Below are 18,516 nucleotides of genomic sequence, written 5' to 3'. Positions count from 1 at the left end.
GTTCAGCAGCAGCAGAGCCACACACAGCTGGATCAGGATTTTCGATGGAATGTCCTTCCGGAGCTTCCTGCAGGAATGACAGTGATGAGAAGGAGACAAAGTTTCTTCAGCCTCTGGTAAGTCCAAGAAGCAACAGGAGCAGGTGTCAGGGGATTGTTGTTGAGATCAGTACACTGACTCGAATGCCAAGTAGGTGAGGATGGTGATGGACAGGAAGATGGCTGAGATCCCACAGCCAATATATGTGATAAAGGTGAGGATTGTTGCATGGAGAGGATCAGTTAGCTCTCCTCTGGAGAGGTCCTGGAAGAAGACAGAACAAAGTCACTACAGACTGGACATACCATAATACTATCAACAGAAAACGTACACGAAACAAGGGTTGTTTTCGTACCAGAAGGATCGCAAAGCTGGTTAAATGGTTACAGCCACAGACTGTCACGTTGTCTTTGGTTGTGTTGTGGACAGAACAGCCGTCAGAACTCCAACCACCGGAGCCATCTGTTGGTGGGAGGGGGGGGGGGGGCAAATATGTTACATACATACAGTGGTTCAACAGCTGTGATTCAAATGACAAAAACAATTGAAAAAAACCTACCGTTTGATGAGAAGTCCCAGAAAACACACTTGGCCTCAAAGTTTTCCTAGAGTTTGTCAAATCCAGAATTTGTTTCATATTCACAGCCAATCGTTCGACAGGACTAAAGTTACTTACAGGGATGGGCCCATCGTTCCTCAGCTCAAAAACAACTTCGTCTGACAGTCCAGAGATGGACAGGTTCCCCACACTGGCTCCAAGAATGCCGCTGTTCAGTCTGCGTTTTCCCAAAGTTTTGTCCTGTATCGCCATGAACAGACACCGATATGACGCTAGTTTAAATCCCTGTTACTAACAATTCAAATCTCTTTTGTGTAGATCCACAATAATGGATATTCCATGACCTGGAAGACTGTGCTCTTCTGGTAGAAGTTGAAGTGGACTCGTGACACCAGCTGCTGCTGCTCATTGGTCAGGTTCTCTGTGATGGTTGATGGTAAAGTGATGGAGCCCTGAGGAGTGGAGGAGTCCGCTCTCCTGCTCCTCAGCCTGGCACCTCCACGGACCTGCAGCCGGGAACAGTCAGATAAACGACAACTTGATTGATAACGGAACTAGTTTAATGAAATGGACAAAAAAGTTCAAGGTCATTCAAGGTAGACAAAATTGCTAAAGTCCGGCTGTTTATCAAAGATGTTTTTATATTCTATCTCTGTTTGATTAATTCACAGTCAATGTCGTAGCTCAAACCTGCTCTTCCTCACCTGAACGTTAGAGGGATCCACGATGGAAAAAAGAGTTTCCTGAAAGTTGGCGCCATCTGCTGGCTTCACCGACAGCGCTACAGCTGAGGCCAAGATGGTTTCAGTTCGTTTTTCCAGGATCAGCTTTTCACCAACAGTATCAACGATTCCTATGATCCTGTTGGAACACACACACACACACACATACATACATATATATATATATATAAATATATATATATATATGCCGCCACCCCACTCCCTAAGGTCTAAATGCCAAAGAAAAAAAAAACAAAGTAAAAACTGAACCCCTCACTTCCTGGAGGACGAGGCTAGCTTCTCAGGTGATGCGCCAAGCAGATTGCTGACAATCTGGATGGAGATGTTTGCCAGAGCCAGGCTGATGGTGGACCCAGACAGAATGTCCTCCAGCTGAAACACCAGGTCGTCCACCTGGCTGGAGTTCAGTAAAGACATGTCTTCAGTCAGAGCCAGGAGTGCGCTGGCTCGACCCTCAGCTGCGGCCCACGACATTCACAGACAAACAGAACAGTCAGAACAATGTCAACATACAGTACGGCTGACTGAGGGAAGTGAACACACCTGTTTGTTCGGTGGTTGTCATCACAGTGGTGTTTACTGCCGTAGTCATGTTTGTGGCTGGAACACTGGTTGTGTTGTGAGTTGTTAGCGTGACATTAACAGTGGTATTGTTGTGTTGCAGTGTTGTTGACATGGTACTTGGATATGGGGTGGTGGTGTAAGGGCTGACTGTTGTCGGCACCCACAGACAGTGTTCCTGTAGGGCCACAATCACCGTCTTGGTTTTGTCACTGCAGAGGGAAAAACATGGACACGTGTGTATATATATTTATATATATCAAATATTTATGTATGTATGTGTATATATGTATGCATACATATACAAGAAGATAAAACCATAGATAAAATATTACAGACCAGGTAAAAGGCGCAGCGTTGGCAGAGCAGACGTCAGGCATGGCGGTGCCGTTGTGCCACGTGATGGGATTTTTCAGAGGGTCACTGAAGCTTCCACATACGGCTACAAAGTGTCGACAGCCCCCAGGGTTAACGAGATGTTTGACCGCTGACGTTTGTTGTTTAGTTTTTGTCGTGCAGTGACGAGCACTCACCTACTCGTCTCACCAGTCCATCAAAACTGATCTGTTCCTGTGACTGGTACTGATTGATCATGAAGGCCGACACTTCACAGATGGGAGCCTCCTGGGTAAAACTAAAGATCATTCTGCAGTTCTGATCACTAGGACGAGAAGATGGTGAGGCGTCAGAGGAGAACAGAGCACGGCGTTCCTGAGGTTCCTGTCAGGGTTCTACTCACTTGGTGGCGGTGCGTTCACAGAACATTTTGGAGCCCTGTGAGTACAAAGAAAATTACAATTCTGTCCAATTGATAAACATTGATTGATTAACTGTGCGGTTTTGTTTTTTTCTGCTTCTTACCTTGAAATTTGAAACAAGTTGGCACAATTCACTGGAAACAAAGAAACATTTGTTAAATTAGAAAAAATCCAAGTTTGGGATGTGTTGACAAGCTGATGGAAGAACCTCACCCCGTACAGCTGGAACCTGCTCTGACTGTGGACGACTGGAGAGATCCACCACACGACAGTCGGGTGAGTGCCATACTTTACACATACGTCAAGCTAATTGTGCGTGTGTGTGTGTGTGTGTGTACCAACCAGGGACGAGTCAGCAGAAGATCTTGTACTTGATGTTAGGATTTTCATTTTCAAAGTGTAGTAGGCGTCTAAAAAAAAGAAAACATTCGAATTTCTTTGATAAAAATGATGATGAACGTGTGAAGATTTGGCGTCTTTTCATCACAAACCTGTTCCATTGCAGTAAACGGAGCAGCTGCAGCCAGTGTCTGATATTAAAATGAAAACAGAGCTTCTTAGTTTGGTACCATTGAACTTTGGGCTGTTTTCTTTCTTCTTATTCAGTAAGTCATAAAGTGTGTGTGTGTGTGTGTGTGAGTGAGCTCAAGTCTTAGATTTTTACCTTTGCCACAGTTTGAGTCTTCTGGACCACTAACATACGATGAGCCGGACTCTTCACTGTTGAAGGTCAACAAGGTTAAATACACACACATATATGAAAGTGTTAGAGATTAGGGTTTCCTGTCCGACAACACAACTGTATGTACTGATATTGATCCGATACCTTCTTTTCTCCTCCAGCATTTTCTATATTAGCCTAATTTAAGAATTATGAGTGGTTTGTATTTTAGTTTAAAAAAAATACACAGTTCCTATATTTCTTATTATTTGCGTGTTGCATGTCACTTGTATCCTTCCCAACAGTTGTTAACATGTAGCTGTACTTGTGTGTACCTGGCCTGTACCTCTACACTTGCTCTTTGGTGCGTCTGCCCCCCGTCCTTCTTTAACATCGTGGTATGATCATAGTCTGTCCTCGCATATGATTGGCTGCATGGTGTACCCATCAAAATAAAGTCCCACCGGAGAGCTCTGGGATAAGTATTGGTAATTTTATTTTATTTTTTAAAATATCGGACCGATTCCGATCTCAAGTATCGCATCGAGCCATCCTCTAAAAAGTGTCGGTAAATTGAACATCAACCCAAGAAAACCACGTTCTGTGATCTGTGGGGAAAATATCAGCCTCACCATGTACTGTCCACCGGTCCATTATAAACACAGCTGTCCTGTGGGCTGGTGCTGCAGTTCTGTCCAACTGGACCTGTTCAGTCACATACAAAGACCGATGCAGTCAAATATCTTTTTTTTTTTTAATGATTCCAGTGGGTTCAGTCATCACTCACCGACTCTGTTGGCCTCTGTTCCCACCACGATGATGTTAGGAGAGGTTTTACTGGCAGCACACAGAGAAGTCAGGATACAACACGCAGAAACGCTCTTTCTGAGCTGCAGCGTCACCGAGCACTTGGTTTTTCTGAGACAAAAAAAAAGTCAAGTTAACAAAATATGGCTTGTAAGTCAAGTATGAAAATGGCAACATCAGAAATGTTGTTTGACTCACTTAATATTTTTTTTGCCGTTGCATGAAACATCAATCTCCTGTGCGGAAAAAATACATTTAAAAATTAAATTTAAATATATTTTATAGGATGACAGCAATACAGCATAACCCCTAGGGGGCCCAAAATGGCCTTTTTTTTATTATTATTTATCTTATTGTGCTGCAACTCGCGGGAAAACTCTGTACGTCCTACACCAGTACTAACTTGATAAACGCCACTCGACGATCTCTTTTTGACCGCTTTACTGGGCTGCTCAGACGGTGTGGTCTTTGTGGTCTCGATACCGTCTGATGGAGCCGCTGGTTTAATGCTCTTCGTGGTCTTTGCTGCTGCTGCTGTTTTAGCGGGTAGCGTCTTACGAGGCGCCGGTGTCACACAGCTCTCCAGTTGGCTCTTTAAAACTTGGCTGATCTGAAAGGAAAAATACGACGGTGCCCATTACAGTTAATGTCGGCGTCAGAAAAACAGGTTTGTTAATGAGCAGCGACATCACACACCCAGTCTATAATTTCTGATTCGTCTTTCTTTCCTTCGGTGACGTCGACATCGACCTTGAGAAAATAGTGAACTGTCGCAGGGAGACACAGAGCAGCGTCAGTGACACAGGTCTAATCAGTAATCACACTTCACCAAGTGCTTTAACAAATATGAACAGTACTGCACTGAAAATACTGGATCTTTCCATCAGATTTAGAAGTTTTTACACATCCACCTGAAGCAGGAGCATCAGTAGGAGCAGCCTCAGGGTTGTCTTGACAGGAAATGTGATCTGAAAAAAAAGATTATACACAAGACCAATAATAAAATGGTTATAATAATAATAATAATATTACAAATAGAAGTAGTAATATTAAAATTAAAATAAATAGTTTTACTAGTATTTGTACTACACTGTACTGTATTAGAAGTATTTGTCAACGTAGAGTTGATGTTCCGTTAAAAAGTAAACAACAATCTTGACTAATGTTTCCAGAATGTTCTAGTCTGTTCTTTTGTGACTGTTGTGGTTGAGAAACTCGGGTATGTTGGATGTTGTCAGAGTGGAAACAAAGAACAAACGTGCGGTGACACTTTGACCTTTGACACAATTATGAAAGAGAGTGACTTCACAATAGATCCCAGGAAGGTGTTGGCTGACGTCTGTCGTGGTCAGACTCCACCGTACCTGTCAGGAGAACCAGCAGTAGAACCTGAAGCCAGCGTAGACGTCTGATGTTAGAAGCTGACGTCTTCATCCTGAGGAGAAACATCAAACCGTTCACTGACGTTGGCCTGAGTGACGTTAAAACACCAGACAGGAAGTTCAGTTTCTTCACGTCCACACCTGTACCTTTTATTTAATCTCTACTGTGGCAGAAGTTCCACTCAGTTCCACTGAGACTCGAGACTGAAACCTGAGGAACATGTTTGTCCACTAACAGCTCTGCTAATGCTAACTGCACCTCTCTGCTCTGATTACAGGTCTGTCGGTGGTTGTTATTAACCGTTGGGGTCAGCCGGGCCCTGAGTCCACGTCTTAAAAAAATCCTGAACAAGTGAGTGAGGACAGATTTAGCAGCTGAAAACATTCCTGCCGCAGACACACCTTAGAGTCAGAACAGAACAAACACATTATCTTTATCACTGCTCTGGCTGCGGGCCAACAGGGAGACGCATACGTCCTCTGCTTTGTACACTGGCACGGGTTGAACCACACACACATACACACACGTACATACATTTAACTGACTTCATGCCCATCTTATATTATTGTAATGATGTACATTTATAGTGTCATTTTATATATATTTATGTATGTATGCATATATGTGTGGTTATATATATATGGTAATATAAAAGTATGTATATATGTAAAAATATACTGTAGATGGACATTGGGGCACAGCTATGAAAAATATTTTTTTACAAGATGTGAAAAATCTGAAAAAAGGAAATTCAAAATGTTTAAGAACTGAAAGACCTTTGCCCTTTGACCCGGACGTCCATGAATAACATGGTTATTGTTCATTATCTAAAATGTTTTTTTTAATTGACTTGTTTTGATCCTAACTTTATGCTGAGATACTTGTGTGGTCCACACCACATCTTTAACTTTGAGAAGAGCGTTGTTGGTCAGCGTTGGTCGACACGTCCTGGTAGCAGTGACTAACGATGTTCCTGCTTCATCATATACTTCCTCTTTGAGTTCCTCTAATTATTAGCAGTATTTGATGTTAAAACACAGCGGAGTTTAACAGAATAATATCAGAGAGAAAAAAACCTCCACGTACTTTGGTCCAAATGACTGGGATTTAAAAGAAAAAGAAAAGTAATGAAATAAAGATGATTATTCTGCCCAAATATAAACTAAAGTTTATCTAAATGAAAACGTTTAAGTTGAAGCAGCACGTCCAACCAACCTGTTCCTCCGTGAAGATCCAGGAGAGTTCATCCACAGGGAATTTTGTTTGATGGCTACGTCATTTCCATGAAGCATAACTTCTCCTTGGAAAAACAAAGAAGAGTTTCCTTCTGTCAGGAGAAACAAACTGGTGGGAGTGGATGCTGAGCTGCTGACCCACGTCACTCACCCACGCCAGAATCAGTACCAGCCCGAGCAGAAGAAAGGTCTGAGGTTCACCTTCAGTGGCACCGGAACCCAAACCCTTTAATCCCTGGAGAAGGAAATGGATCAAGTTCAAGATCAGATCAGATCAGAACCTGCAGTGATCCACAGTCAGGATTAATGAAATGAAGAGATTTCTTTTTTGTCCGTCAGTGAAGCTACGCCTCGGGGCGTGTCCTAAACCTGTGACACTGACTGACAGCAGTTCAAACAGCACAGAGTTAAAAAAAAGCATTGAGACATTTAGCTCTGCGTCAGAAGTCAGTTGAAATGTCCATGTCAATCACCTGCTTTACTGGACTGAGTGGGTGGAGCTTCTGCACCTCACACTGATGTGGCCCTTACATTTGTTCTTTTGTGTAGTAATCCTAAAATAGATTATTCACATTATTTGTGTCTTCACTTTCAGATTTTTTTGTTGCATGATTTATTTTTGTATCATATTTTTTTATTATTGCATAACAGTATTGATAGTTATATGTATATAATATTTATATATGTAATATATATAATATACACATATATTATATACATATTTCTAATGTATATTTTATATGAAAACCGGGGTGTAGTAAGTGTACTAGTATTTCCTATCAGTTAGATACTGATCATCTTTACTTTGTCCGTTCGACAGAGGGCGTTGTAGCAGACCCTCAGGCCGTTAAACACGGGTGTAATTGTTTTTATTATCCTCTTATGCCTCAGAACTCGCCTGTGAAACGGTTTAAAGCTGTGCTGCCGCCAGCCACTAGAGGGCAGACGCGTCGTTAGATTATGGAGAGACTGAAGTGGAGGGAAGTTCTTCGGACTCATGGAGAAATTAGAACCTGTCCGTTATACATGGAAGTGAGGTAAACAAATACACAAACATACATAAACGTGTACTACTGTAATACTACTACTACCTGTACTCTAAGTGAAACACAGTGGCGATTTGCAGCAGGTGGTTCTTTGTGATTTAAAAAAATAAAAACGATAGAAAACACATACATTTCCGGAAACGGATTTATTTAAATGATATAGATATTTTTATAAATATAATTCGACTGGTTTTTGATGAAATAAACGAACTCTTTCCACTCATTTTTGAACGGAGCTCCTTCCGTTTCTTATCTAACGTCAATATTCATTAGATGACCGTCCATCAGCGGTGATTACTCGGTGTACTGCGCTCTTCGTGTACCACGGCCACATGTTATATACCGCTTAATCCTCTTTGTTTTCTCCAATCCTCATTTATTAATGATTGTGTTACATAAGTTTGTTTGTGTCTGTAGGAAACAGTTGCACCAGTGAGACATAGACTCGTCATTTCCTCCCTTCAGGTACTTCATGTACATGTTTACCATTTCACTAATCAATGCTGATTAGTGAAATATCTTAATATATCAAGCAACGTATACGCTAGGTGTCAGTGTTGTGTTCTCAGTACCATTTCGGTTTTGTTTTTTTCATTTGTGCTGTTGTTTTTAATGACTGTGCAACAGCGCCCCCACGACTTTCAGTGGTACTGCTCCGTTTGGGATTCGAAAACCGCAAACTTAACTTCGGACTGTACCAAATTATTATTATTAGTTTATATGTATACCTGTATACTTACTCAGTTTCTGTGGTTGTAAATACAGATTTTACTGCAAGTCCTGAAAAGCATTTCTGTAAATATTAAAATACAAACCGTTTTGTTTTATTGATTGAAATCCATCCATTCTGTGATGACGACCATGGTGTTTCTTTTTCTTAAATGCTATAAGAGTTTATTTTACAATAAATGTAGGTTTGGTCTAAGTGCTAAATTAAAATGTTTATTTTAAAGCAGCCATGTTGGAGATGGACACACAGGCCGTCTGTTCTCACCTAAGGATCAGTGACGGTGGTACAGTGGTACAGTTGTACAGTGAGGGTGTGAAGTCGTTGGTTCACTGCAGTCTGGACTGTAGGACGGTGCAAATGTTACGCATACAAACTCCAGTAAATGATGTTAAAAAGCAGGTAGGTCAGAGGGAAGATGACCCTGGAGTAGGAGTCGATCATGTAGCTGTTGCTCATAATGAAGCTGAGGTTTTGTTTTAATGGCTGTCTGCGCCGCAGTCTGGTGCCCTCTGCTGGTGCAGAGACAGTAGAGTTAGGTGACTGGGCGTTCCTGTCGGTGGTTGACGGGCTGGAGACGGCTGTGAACGTGGTCAGGTTAATGTCGTTGTCATGGAAACAGCCATCGAAGGCCATGGTCTGAGTGTCGGAGAAGGTGGTGGGACTCTACGGCAACAGAGGAGCAGAGAAAAGTCAAAACCTAATTCTAGTCACGGTCACACATGAAACTGTTGTCTTAAACTTGATGACCTTCAAAGAGCCTTTCAGCCTCTTCATCTCCTCCACGGTGGTGAAGTAGTTGACCGCAGCGTATTCGATGACGGACAGAAAGACAAACAGGAAGCTGGCCCATAGGTAGATGTCCACGGCCTTGACGTAGGACACCTGAGGCATGGACGCTGAGACGCCAGTGATGATGGTGGTCATGGTCAGGACCGTGGTGATGCCTGGAAACAAACGGTGAGTTTGAATGTTTTTATTCTTGTCCTGCATTAACGTTGATGAAACGTTCACAAATCTCGTTTACTCGTATGTACAGGTTATTTCTTGCAATACCCTGTATGTATGTGTTACAAAATACCATTTTTTTACTATGTTTTTACCGTTTTTTTTTTTCTTAGGCTAAAACAATGTTATCACAAAAATAATGAAAATATTGGAAATGTAAAATTAAATAACGCAAAAACCCCCAATTGAGCGAACAATCTTTAATTTAATTAATTTATGTGCGATGCACTGAGGGCACGACGGCCGAACCGCGATACAGCGAGCGACGACTGCGTGTACGTGTAGGTGTTAACAACGTGATCTCAGTACCCAGAGAAACACGGGCAGGGACGGCTCTCCTGTCGATCCAGAAGGAGACCCAGGACAGCATCACCATCAGCATGGTGGGGAAGTAGGTCTGCAGCATGAAGAAGAAGATGTGCCTCCTGAGAATGAAGTTGATGTAGAGACGATTGTACCAACCTGAAAAAGAGATGATGTCATCACGGAAGAGGCAAGAAAGTAAAAAATGTTGAGGAACAAATGAAGACGTTGAGATAAAAATAGTCCCTCGCCACTTCCGAGGGTGCACCCCCTATTTTGGGAACCATTATGCTAATTTCTATAATTTCTAAAGTCATATTTTAGTGGAACGTCTGATACTTCATTCCTCTGCTCGTTTATTTATATATGTGAGTTTCTCAGCCACATAACGGAGCTTAAACTAAAGCCTGGGAATCGAGGCGGTGGAGTGGCCGAAAGTTTGGAAAATCTGAAGCTGTTTTATCTGTTAGTTTAATCTATGGGAAAAGTGTAGAGTGGGGGGGGTGTGTAGGGGGGGTTCTCTGTAGTAACAGGGTTTACTGTGGGGCACAGTGACTTATCAGAGTTTAGCATCAAGTATAAAAACATAAAGGAAAGGCATTGATATAGTAATACATTTTAATGTGGTTTAGTCCCGGGATTGGAGATGTGGGGTGGGGGGGGCGGGGCGGGGGGTGTATTCCACATACCAGTACTGCTGTAGAAGGCCAGTCCAAAGGAAGGCTGGAAGTCTTCTATAAAGAACTGAGAGAGAACGATCTCATCGGTCCTTAACGAGTCGTTCCCGTTCTTCCAGTACAGCACGAGGTCGTTCACGTTGTAGGCGTCTGTGGGAGACCAGAGGGGAGTGTGGGGGAGGGGTCTTCAGGTGGAGAACCTCTATATAAATATATATATAACACTCACAGCTCTCCAGTTCCAGGGAACAGTTCTGTGTGTCCAGAGGGAAAGTACTGAAGTCCATGGAACAAAGAGCCGTGACTGTGACTCTGGACCACAGGTGAAGAAAAAACACAAACAGAAACCAAGTCATTTCCCAAAATATGTATGTATTTATATATACACATATATGTAGTTGGCGTATGTTTTTTGTAGCTGTTGCTCTGAACTTTTTGCTGATGATGTGACGTTTCCTCCTGACCTGACGCTGTAGAGGATGTTGCCGTCAGGAAACACCCTCAGCATGATGTTCTCCATGGTGGTGTCGTGGATGAAGGAGCGTTTGGAGTGGACGAAGAACACGTCAGGAACCCAGATCTTCTTCACCAGACGTGAGTCGAAAGTTCGACTCTTGTTGTTGCTGGAAGCGAAGGCCAGACGGTCGTCCTGCCAGTAGTGTCTCAGGTACAGGGTCATGGTGAAGTCCTGACCAGTGGAACACGTGGAACAAGTGTTGTTCACGTTAGGGAGGAAGGAAAGTAAGACGACTTGTCATAGTGACACAGCACACCACTGCACCACAGCACACAACCAAATATGACCTCTGTTTTTAACCTATCCCCACAGCCAGCAGGGGGCAGCAGTGTGATGACCATGATTAGAGCACCTCACCTTTTTTTTTAATTGTTTGTTCTAAAGCTTCCTTAACCACTAAGCCATCACTGCGGTTTTTAAATTCATGATTAGAGCACCTCACCTTTTTTTTAAATGTTTTGTTCTAACTTGGACTTGGAGGCTGTGAGAACAGAACCAGAACCTGAGCGTCTGTCAGATACCCACCATGTTGACTTCAGATATACTGTCAATACTCTCCACCTGCACGTCGATGCCCACTGGGATCGCTGAACCTACAAAAGGCCAGAAGATGCAGTGGATAAGCTTCAAGAAAAACATGGATTACAACCTCCATGAATCCTAATCTCCCCTACTGGAGATGATGAGTGTAAATCCCAGCCATGGGAGCGTGGCATTTAAACATGTTATCGTTTAATCTGCCACATCTTTGCGTTTTCATTTTCATTAGTTAGTCATTTGATCTATAAATATCATAGAACGTATAATAAGTATATTATGACATGTTTACATTTTAAATTAACATACAGGGACAAATGGAATTGAATTGGGATTCCAGTTTCTTTTTGTGATCAGAACCCGGTCATTATTAGCTCTGACAACACTTGACTGAAATCCTTTAATACCAGATTGGTATTGTTTTGTCCAAACTGAATTAGGTGTAGAGCCCAGATTATTACTGTCTGACTCTGCAGCCCATCTGGGTCACTGGGGTTTTTATTTATTTATTTATTTATTCTGAGGCGTGAACCCAAAGATAGCACCGTTACCTACTTTCATCCAAATCTCCAGGAAAATAATCTCGGGTTGTTTCTTCTCTCACCTCCAAATCCCGGCCTCATGGCGAAGTCGTGCTCTTCGATCCGCAGCAGCTGCTCAGATTTGATGAGCAGAGATTTGGTGCTGTCCAGTTTTTTCAGCTTCAGGTTGACTCGTCTGTTGAGCAGAAAAAAGAAACGGTTCAAACCTCAGTCTTTGTCTTCCTAACACGGACACGTCGTGGACGGGGGACGTGACATCTGGTCCGCTGAGTTAGTGCGGCTTCATTTAGGCTCCAGGATTAAAGTCCAAGTCCAGGGTCTAATGAGAGTCGGAGGGAGTTGACACAGATGCCTGCTCCGTGTTGAGCAGCTTGTTTGTTTATCTGTGAGTCAATTCCACAAATGAGGACTGTGGAGACGGAGGCGTCTGATTGGTTGACATGACACTGTGTTTGTTGTGGGTTTTCATGTGTTGAATTTGTTTTTTAGACTAAAATGACTGTGTGAACAGTTGTACAGTGCAGTTCTAGACCAGTCCATCCTCGTGGACGTTCTCCACTCGTGCATCTTGATCAGCGCTGTTTGTTGCGGACCCACAAATGATGCATTGTGGGTTACGGGTTGCTAGGTTACAGAGAGAGTTTCATTGATGGTCTGTTCTACTTTAGGAATTTCTAATGAGATGCTAATTTGTTTCCAAAAGACCACAGAGTGGGGTTTTGTCTGGGCCACCTGAGGCCCACGAGCCCCTATTTGAATAGGCCAGATTGACCTGCAAATCTCTTCGGTGTGGGACAGAAAAAGATTATATTTCCATATTTCCTATTCCGATCTCATTCTTCTTCTAAATCTCTTTCCTATTTCTGTTCCCATTTCCAGTCCTGATGAGCAGGAGATGAAACCAAACAGAACTACAGATTAAAATTCAGAACAGCAGAAAACGGTTCCACTTTTTTTTTTCTCACCCACCCTGCCTCCTTCTGGACGTCCTTCTCCTCCTCGTTCACCTCCTGCTGTCGTCGGCCGTCGGGGAGCGAGCTGCTGTTGAGCTGGGTGAGGGGCCACATCCAGGCCAAGCACATGAGTCGGAGGGCCAGGAGGGCCACGCTCATGGTGGGGGAGAGGAAGCCAAACGTTCCTCCCACTGCGTCAGCCTCTTATCCAGGGAACGCCGCCCCCAGCGCTGTCCCGGTCCCGGCGAAGCCTTCGTTGTCCCGCTCTGTCATCGTCAAGGTGGGAGAAGATCGGTTCTGGGTTCAGGGCTCCGCTGCCGGTGACACACACGTCCCCTCTGGCTGAGTGTGTTCTTCCTTCACCGCGTCGTCCCCTCTGCTGACGTCTGGTGACACGACATGTTCGCTCTGCCCCCCCCCCCCCTTCGTATTTAAGACCAAATATCAATTCATCCCTGTGATGACAAAGGAGGAGCATTAATTCCTCCCTAATCTTCTTATCTGTGCTCGCTGAAATCTTTCACTAACCTACAAACCGCCAGCGGCAGTGGGCGGGCACAGAGAAAGGGAGGGGCCACCGGGGGGGGATAAAGAGTCAGCAGTTGTGTTATCACTCTGTCGCCTACTTTGAACCATCACAGCGTTTTCTCTGCCTGTGTTTTCACTCTGTGTCCGTGAGAGGATGGAAACAACTCCACGGTGAGGAGCCGCGTCTGCTGACGTCACACCTGTCACTCCTTACAAAGGACCTGGAACTTTACACAGTGTGAATTACCCCCCCACCCCCCCCCCCACGATTCTGACCTTTTCATGTGCATTGGAAGTATTTTTGTCCTTGACTTTGTATTTATTAATTAACATTTGATTTGATGTAAATTTGCCCCGACGTCAGCCCCCCCCCCCAAAAAAAACAAAATACTTTCCCCTTCCTGACACCATGTGTGTGTGTGTGTGTGTATGTGTGTGTGTGTGTGTGTGCACTGATCCAGGAGCAGCCTGGTTAAAGGTTGACCTGCCTGGTTAATTAGTCAGTGTTTCATTAGTGTTAGGAAGGATGTAGAGTGGAATCACACACTCTCTCTCTCTCTCCCACCCACTCTCTCTCTCTCTCTCTCTCCCCAGTGTGTTTTCACACACCTGGTTCACCTCGACCGTCTGACCGTCTGACATGGCAGAGACTCCTGGACTCATGACTGTTCTTCTCCTCCATCTGTTGATGGTCGACGCTAAAGGTAGAGACGTCTCTGAGCTCAGGACGACAGCAGACAAGGATGGATGGATGGATGGATGGATGGATGGATGATGACGTGTTGTGTAGAAACTTCTCTGAAGTGTTTTTGGTGTGTTTTTAGGTGAACACATTTCGTTTTTGCTGATTTTTTCTTTCATTTTTATGTATTTATAACTAATATAAAGAACCAAAAATAAATAATGAACTGTAGCTGTGTTTTGGCAAGAATCTGGAGCTGGGATACGTCATATCAACCTGTGGCAGCTTCAAGGACTGGAGCTGAAAAACCAACTCTAAGTCCATACACTCAGCCGTCAGTTCTGGTCAGTTCTGGTCAGTTCTGGTCAGCTCTAGTCAGTTCTGGTCAGTTCCCGGCTGATGACTGAACTCACAGTTTTCCTCAGTCGTTCACTTCTTGTTCAGAACCTTTTTCACGCCTCTGTGCCAGTTCCGTGTCTGATTCACAGAGTATTAACTAATGATTTGCCTTCGTCTTTTCACACGGGCAGAAACACAGCTGCAGTTTGTCCTCAGTGACCGGTCCAGCAGCTGTTCAGCTGTTCTAGGACGACACAGGAACAGCTGAGACTCACCGGGTGGGGCGGTGGTCAGTGCTGTTGCCTTACAGCAGGACGTTTGATTCCAGGCTCTGAGTAATTGTCTTTCTGTTTGGAGGAGAATGTTTGACTCTGACTGACTGCAGGTGTGAGTGAGGGACAGCTCAGGTGTTAGTCCTGCATGTCTTTGGACTGTGGGAGTGGACTGGAGTCCATGGTCTAATGGGCCAGACTCAGACCGCGGGCCACCAGTTGATGATCATGACGATGGATTCCTTCTCACTCTCTGTCCCCAGATTTCAACCTGACCTGTATCGTCCAGGACGACTGCATCCTGCCCTGCAGCTTCAGGCCCACTGGTACGGTGGTGATCCACTGGTACAAGCAGCAGATCCCGGTCCACAGCTACTATTACAACAAGGACCAGTTTGGTCTCCAGAACAAACACTTCAGTGGAAGAACCTGTCTGTTCAACTCACACATCCCTCACGGAAACGCCTCCCTGCTCCTCCGCAGGGTGAAGGTCCAGGACAAGGGCAGGTACAAGTGTTACACCAGCACACGGAAGGGCAACCAGGAGGTCTTCATCAACCTGGAGGTCAAAGGTCAGTAACTTCAGCGTGTTTGGTCATGTATGTCATATAAAGTAAACGCTGTGGTCAGTGTGTTCTGTGCTCGTTTGACTCCAGCTCCGATCCAGTCAGTGATGATGGAGATGACCGATGACCTCCTCACCTGCTCCTCTCAGAACATCCACCCTGTCCCTCACGTCACCTGGGCCACAGATCCACCCCCAGACCACGGCTTTACGGAGAATTCAACCCTGAAAATCACAGATCACAAGGGTCTGTATACGGTAGAGAGCTCGCTGAGGATTCTGGGTAATCTGTCCCACAATACCTACTTCTGCTCGTTCACGTCAGCAGACAAGACCCAGGAGTGGACGTCCTCCTGGAGAAACCAAGGTCCAGAAGACGCTGTGGTTAGGGCTGTCATTTAAAGGAGCAGTGCTGAGTTTTAAGAACATCTGATCTTCTGTCTTTCAGAAGACGTCACACAGGAAGAAGGCCACGCCCTCTCCGTCCCGTGCGTGGCTCCACACACTGTCCAGAACTTCTCCCTCACCTGGACCTTCAGCTCCTCCACTGACCCCGCTGTGATCCTGAGGTTTGACAGTAGAACCAGGCTGGTCTCCAACCAGTGGGAGGGTCGGGCAGAACTGGACCAGAACCTGCTGCTGCTGGGAAACGGATCGCTCCTCATTCACAAACCCGACAGAGAAGAACATTCTGGAACATACACCTGCACCTTCTCTGGGCTGCAGAGCAGACACGTGGTCCAGACCAGAGTGAATATCACCGAGGCCTCGGTCGGTGAGTGTAGAACTTTTTATAAAATGTTTTTATTTCTGAGCAATCACAGGATAGCTGTGGTTTAATCACGATTAATTTAAAAACAAAATCCTAAACACGACAAAACATGATGTGTTTCATTATTTATTTTTACAGTCTGACTTTTTTCAGTGTTGTTGTTGTTTTTATTTTCTAAATAAAGAGTTCTGGTTCCTGGATCAAACCTCAGATGTTACTTCCTGTTACATGTTGTTACTGCTGTTGTTACCAGGTGAGGATGAGGAGGGCGTGAAGAGGTCGTGGTGGAGCAGCGCTGCCTCTGTGGCCTTTGTTTTGTTCTCCATCACCGTGGCCCTGCCTCAGTGTCTGAGACACAGAGGTATGTGAATAAATAAAGTCCAGTCTGGGAGTTCTCCAAACACGGTCCACACCGGCCCACTGGTTCCTACATGTTAAATAATCAACCACATTTTTCACTCAGGCCTGTTTTGTTTTTTTCTTCTTATTCTTGTTAAGGAGAAATATTTAGGGAGTGAAACTCTTATCAGCTCCAGAGCTGCTGGTTTATCTACACTCAGTCAGGGTTATTCATTAGTTTCATAAAATTCTAATTTTCTGAGACTGTGGACTGTTAAATAAAATGTTTTCTTTTTCAATAGGACTTGATATCAGTTCATACTAGGAGGGAAAGAAAATATCCATACACTGAAATATTGTGATTCTGTATCAATGTCCTCCATCAGTGTATTGATTATTTATCATCAATGTTATTAACCTGATGTTCAGATAAAACAGCATTGAGTCTTTACTATGATGAAGAAACACCTCGATATATAAATATAAATATATCGTCGAGCCTATAGTATATTGTGATACGTATGGTATCGCCAGATCACACACCTTCAGTTGACGTCCAATAATAAATGTAGAAGTAAATAAATAACAAGCTCGTCACTGATGGGTCATGTGACATGTGTCGATGTGTAGCAGCAGGTCTGTCACTGATGGGTCATGTGACATGTGTCATGTGTCGATGTGTAGCAGCAGGTCACGTGACTGTTCCGTTAACCCCTGAATTTATTTTCCCTCCTGGAGCAGCCGTGGAAACTCCAAGTGTTCCACACAGATGTAACGGAGCGGGACTTGACAAAGGCCCACAGACCACCGCTGCGTACACGCTGGTTCTGCCCACGGTTGAAAGGACCGCGGTACACAATGAAGTGTCGGGCCATCTGCCAAAAACAACGGAGAAGGTCCCTGTGGCTGGAGCAGAAGAAGTGAGGTCAGCAGAGAGACCACCTGTGGAAGACCACGATGGTCTGGACCAGGATGGATCAAGTCTTCACAGGCCCTGAACTTCCGAGTGTCCGACTGTGAAGGATGACATCGTCAACGTTTTAGTAAAATCAACCCAGCGCTGAACGTGACCTCAGGACGTGACCTCAGGACGTGACCTCAGGACGTGACCTCAGGTTCTTGTAATGCTGTGAAGTTCAGACCACAGTATTACTACAGAACTCTGTCTCTGTTAATGTTGACTACTTCAAAGTTTTGTGTACTTTGTACTGCAGGATACTCCATGTTTCCTCACAGGCTCCTGTTTTCAAAAGAACAATAAAAATGTTTCTACATCAACTCTGTCAGTGTGATGCTGGTCCACAGAAAAACCAGTCGTCGTAACTGTGACGTCAGCGCCGTGGCTCAGTGGGTGGACACCAGCAGCCGGACTTCAGGAGACTTCCAGCCAGAGCTGCTATTGGACGACAGCTGTCAATCACACTCTGTGTCTGGTGCCTGGACCAATGAGGACAGGGTTCAGTGGTGATGTATGGTGATGTCTTTGAGTGATGTTCTAGAAGGTTCTAGCTCTGCATGGTCTGTGGTTGGTGTCGAACCCTCTGCTCTCAGCCACTGCGTCTAATTAACACCTGTGGTGTCGATATACGCTGATCTGTGCAAAAGTTTTAGGCACGTGTGTGCATCAGCGTTGTCTGTTTCCTGTGTGTGTTGCAGTTCCTCTGATGTCGGATGTGACCGGTCAACGCCACTGGATGGAGTCCAGTTCTGGACGGACTGTGACTCAGACTCAGCTGACTTCTCCTCACACTGACAGAGACACTCGCCGTGATGACTGTCCACGACCTTTTCACCCCTGCTGCAAACACTGCACCAGGGAATCATGGGTAAGATTTGGTGAAAGATTTTCATCACGATGTTCTTTTATGCAGCGAACACATCTCAGAGTCTCAGCGCCCCCGCCCCTCCCCCCCCCGCCCCACACCACCTAACGGGGAAGGTGCAGCTGTCCAACAACGGCGCG

At 44.6% G+C, this 18,516-nt stretch overlaps 3 protein-coding genes and 1 long non-coding RNA gene across 5 annotated transcripts in view; 2 read left to right on the top strand and 2 right to left on the bottom strand.

The window, feature by feature from the left end:
* LOC103395716 (adhesion G-protein coupled receptor G2-like) overlaps window positions 1–7,271 on the bottom strand; it is a 10,510-nt gene extending 3,239 nt beyond the window's left edge. Inside the window, 26 exon segments of the mRNA XM_008333505.3 lie at window positions 2–67; window positions 179–303; window positions 395–501; window positions 599–644; window positions 716–838; window positions 943–1,104; window positions 1,303–1,459; window positions 1,598–1,799; window positions 1,885–2,114; window positions 2,242–2,344; window positions 2,436–2,563; window positions 2,642–2,676; window positions 2,764–2,794; window positions 2,874–2,908; window positions 3,003–3,070; window positions 3,152–3,190; window positions 3,325–3,380; window positions 3,954–4,026; window positions 4,109–4,239; window positions 4,327–4,364; window positions 4,532–4,738; window positions 4,825–4,895; window positions 5,040–5,096; window positions 5,493–5,563; window positions 6,727–6,811; window positions 6,898–7,271. Of these exon segments, the coding sequence (XP_008331727.1) occupies window positions 2–67; window positions 179–303; window positions 395–501; window positions 599–644; window positions 716–838; window positions 943–1,104; window positions 1,303–1,459; window positions 1,598–1,799; window positions 1,885–2,114; window positions 2,242–2,344; window positions 2,436–2,563; window positions 2,642–2,676; window positions 2,764–2,794; window positions 2,874–2,908; window positions 3,003–3,070; window positions 3,152–3,190; window positions 3,325–3,380; window positions 3,954–4,026; window positions 4,109–4,239; window positions 4,327–4,364; window positions 4,532–4,738; window positions 4,825–4,895; window positions 5,040–5,096; window positions 5,493–5,563; window positions 6,727–6,803 (2,438 nt within the window). The 5' untranslated portion in view covers window positions 6,804–6,811; window positions 6,898–7,271.
* LOC107990056 (uncharacterized) lies at window positions 2,606–6,083 on the top strand. The gene is made up of 3 exons (XR_001761598.2): window positions 2,606–2,678; window positions 2,782–2,936; window positions 5,789–6,083. It is a non-coding gene; the product is annotated as an uncharacterized LOC107990056 (long non-coding RNA).
* A 505-nt stretch (window positions 7,272–7,776) lies between the features above and the next one.
* LOC103395715 (gamma-aminobutyric acid receptor subunit rho-3-like) lies at window positions 7,777–13,215 on the bottom strand. The gene is made up of 9 exons (XM_008333504.3): window positions 13,073–13,215; window positions 12,166–12,278; window positions 11,550–11,617; window positions 10,972–11,195; window positions 10,737–10,819; window positions 10,520–10,657; window positions 9,837–9,989; window positions 9,270–9,466; window positions 7,777–9,185 (listed from the first exon to the last, which is right to left on the bottom strand). The coding sequence occupies exons 1-9, from the start codon at window positions 13,213–13,215 to the stop codon at window positions 8,883–8,885; spliced, it is 1,422 nt and encodes a 473-aa protein (XP_008331726.1). The 3' UTR covers window positions 7,777–8,882.
* Window positions 13,216–18,048: 4,833 nt separating this feature from the next.
* phldb2a (pleckstrin homology-like domain, family B, member 2a) overlaps window positions 18,049–18,516 on the top strand; it is a 19,015-nt gene continuing 18,547 nt past the window's right edge. For both annotated transcript variants that reach the window (XM_008333503.3, XM_025065679.1), the window contains exon 1: window positions 18,049–18,379. The gene's annotated coding sequence lies outside the window, so the exon portion shown is untranslated. The remainder of the gene's footprint in view (window positions 18,380–18,516) is intronic.

The sequence above is a fragment of the Cynoglossus semilaevis genome, chromosome 19, assembly GCF_000523025.1.
Source record: "Cynoglossus semilaevis isolate Cse_v1.0 chromosome 19, Cse_v1.0, whole genome shotgun sequence".
Taxonomy (NCBI): Eukaryota; Metazoa; Chordata; class Actinopteri; order Pleuronectiformes; family Cynoglossidae; genus Cynoglossus; species Cynoglossus semilaevis.
Note: the sequence above shows the minus strand (reverse complement) of the source record. Positions and strands in the feature narration are given on the sequence as shown.

Excerpts from the sequence above, each read along its gene's own strand:
- LOC103395715 (XM_008333504.3), bottom strand. The coding sequence starts at position 13,215 with ATGAGCGTGGCCCTCCTGGCCCTCCGACTCATGTGCTTGGCCTGGATG. Across the intron at positions 10,820-10,971 it reads AACATCCTCTACAGCGTCAG|AGTCACAGTCACGGCTCTTT; the intron begins GTCAGGAGGAAA and ends CCTGTGGTCCAG. Across the intron at positions 9,467-9,836 it reads CCCTGCCCGTGTTTCTCTGG|GCATCACCACGGTCCTGACC; the intron begins GTACTGAGATCA and ends GTTTGTTTCCAG.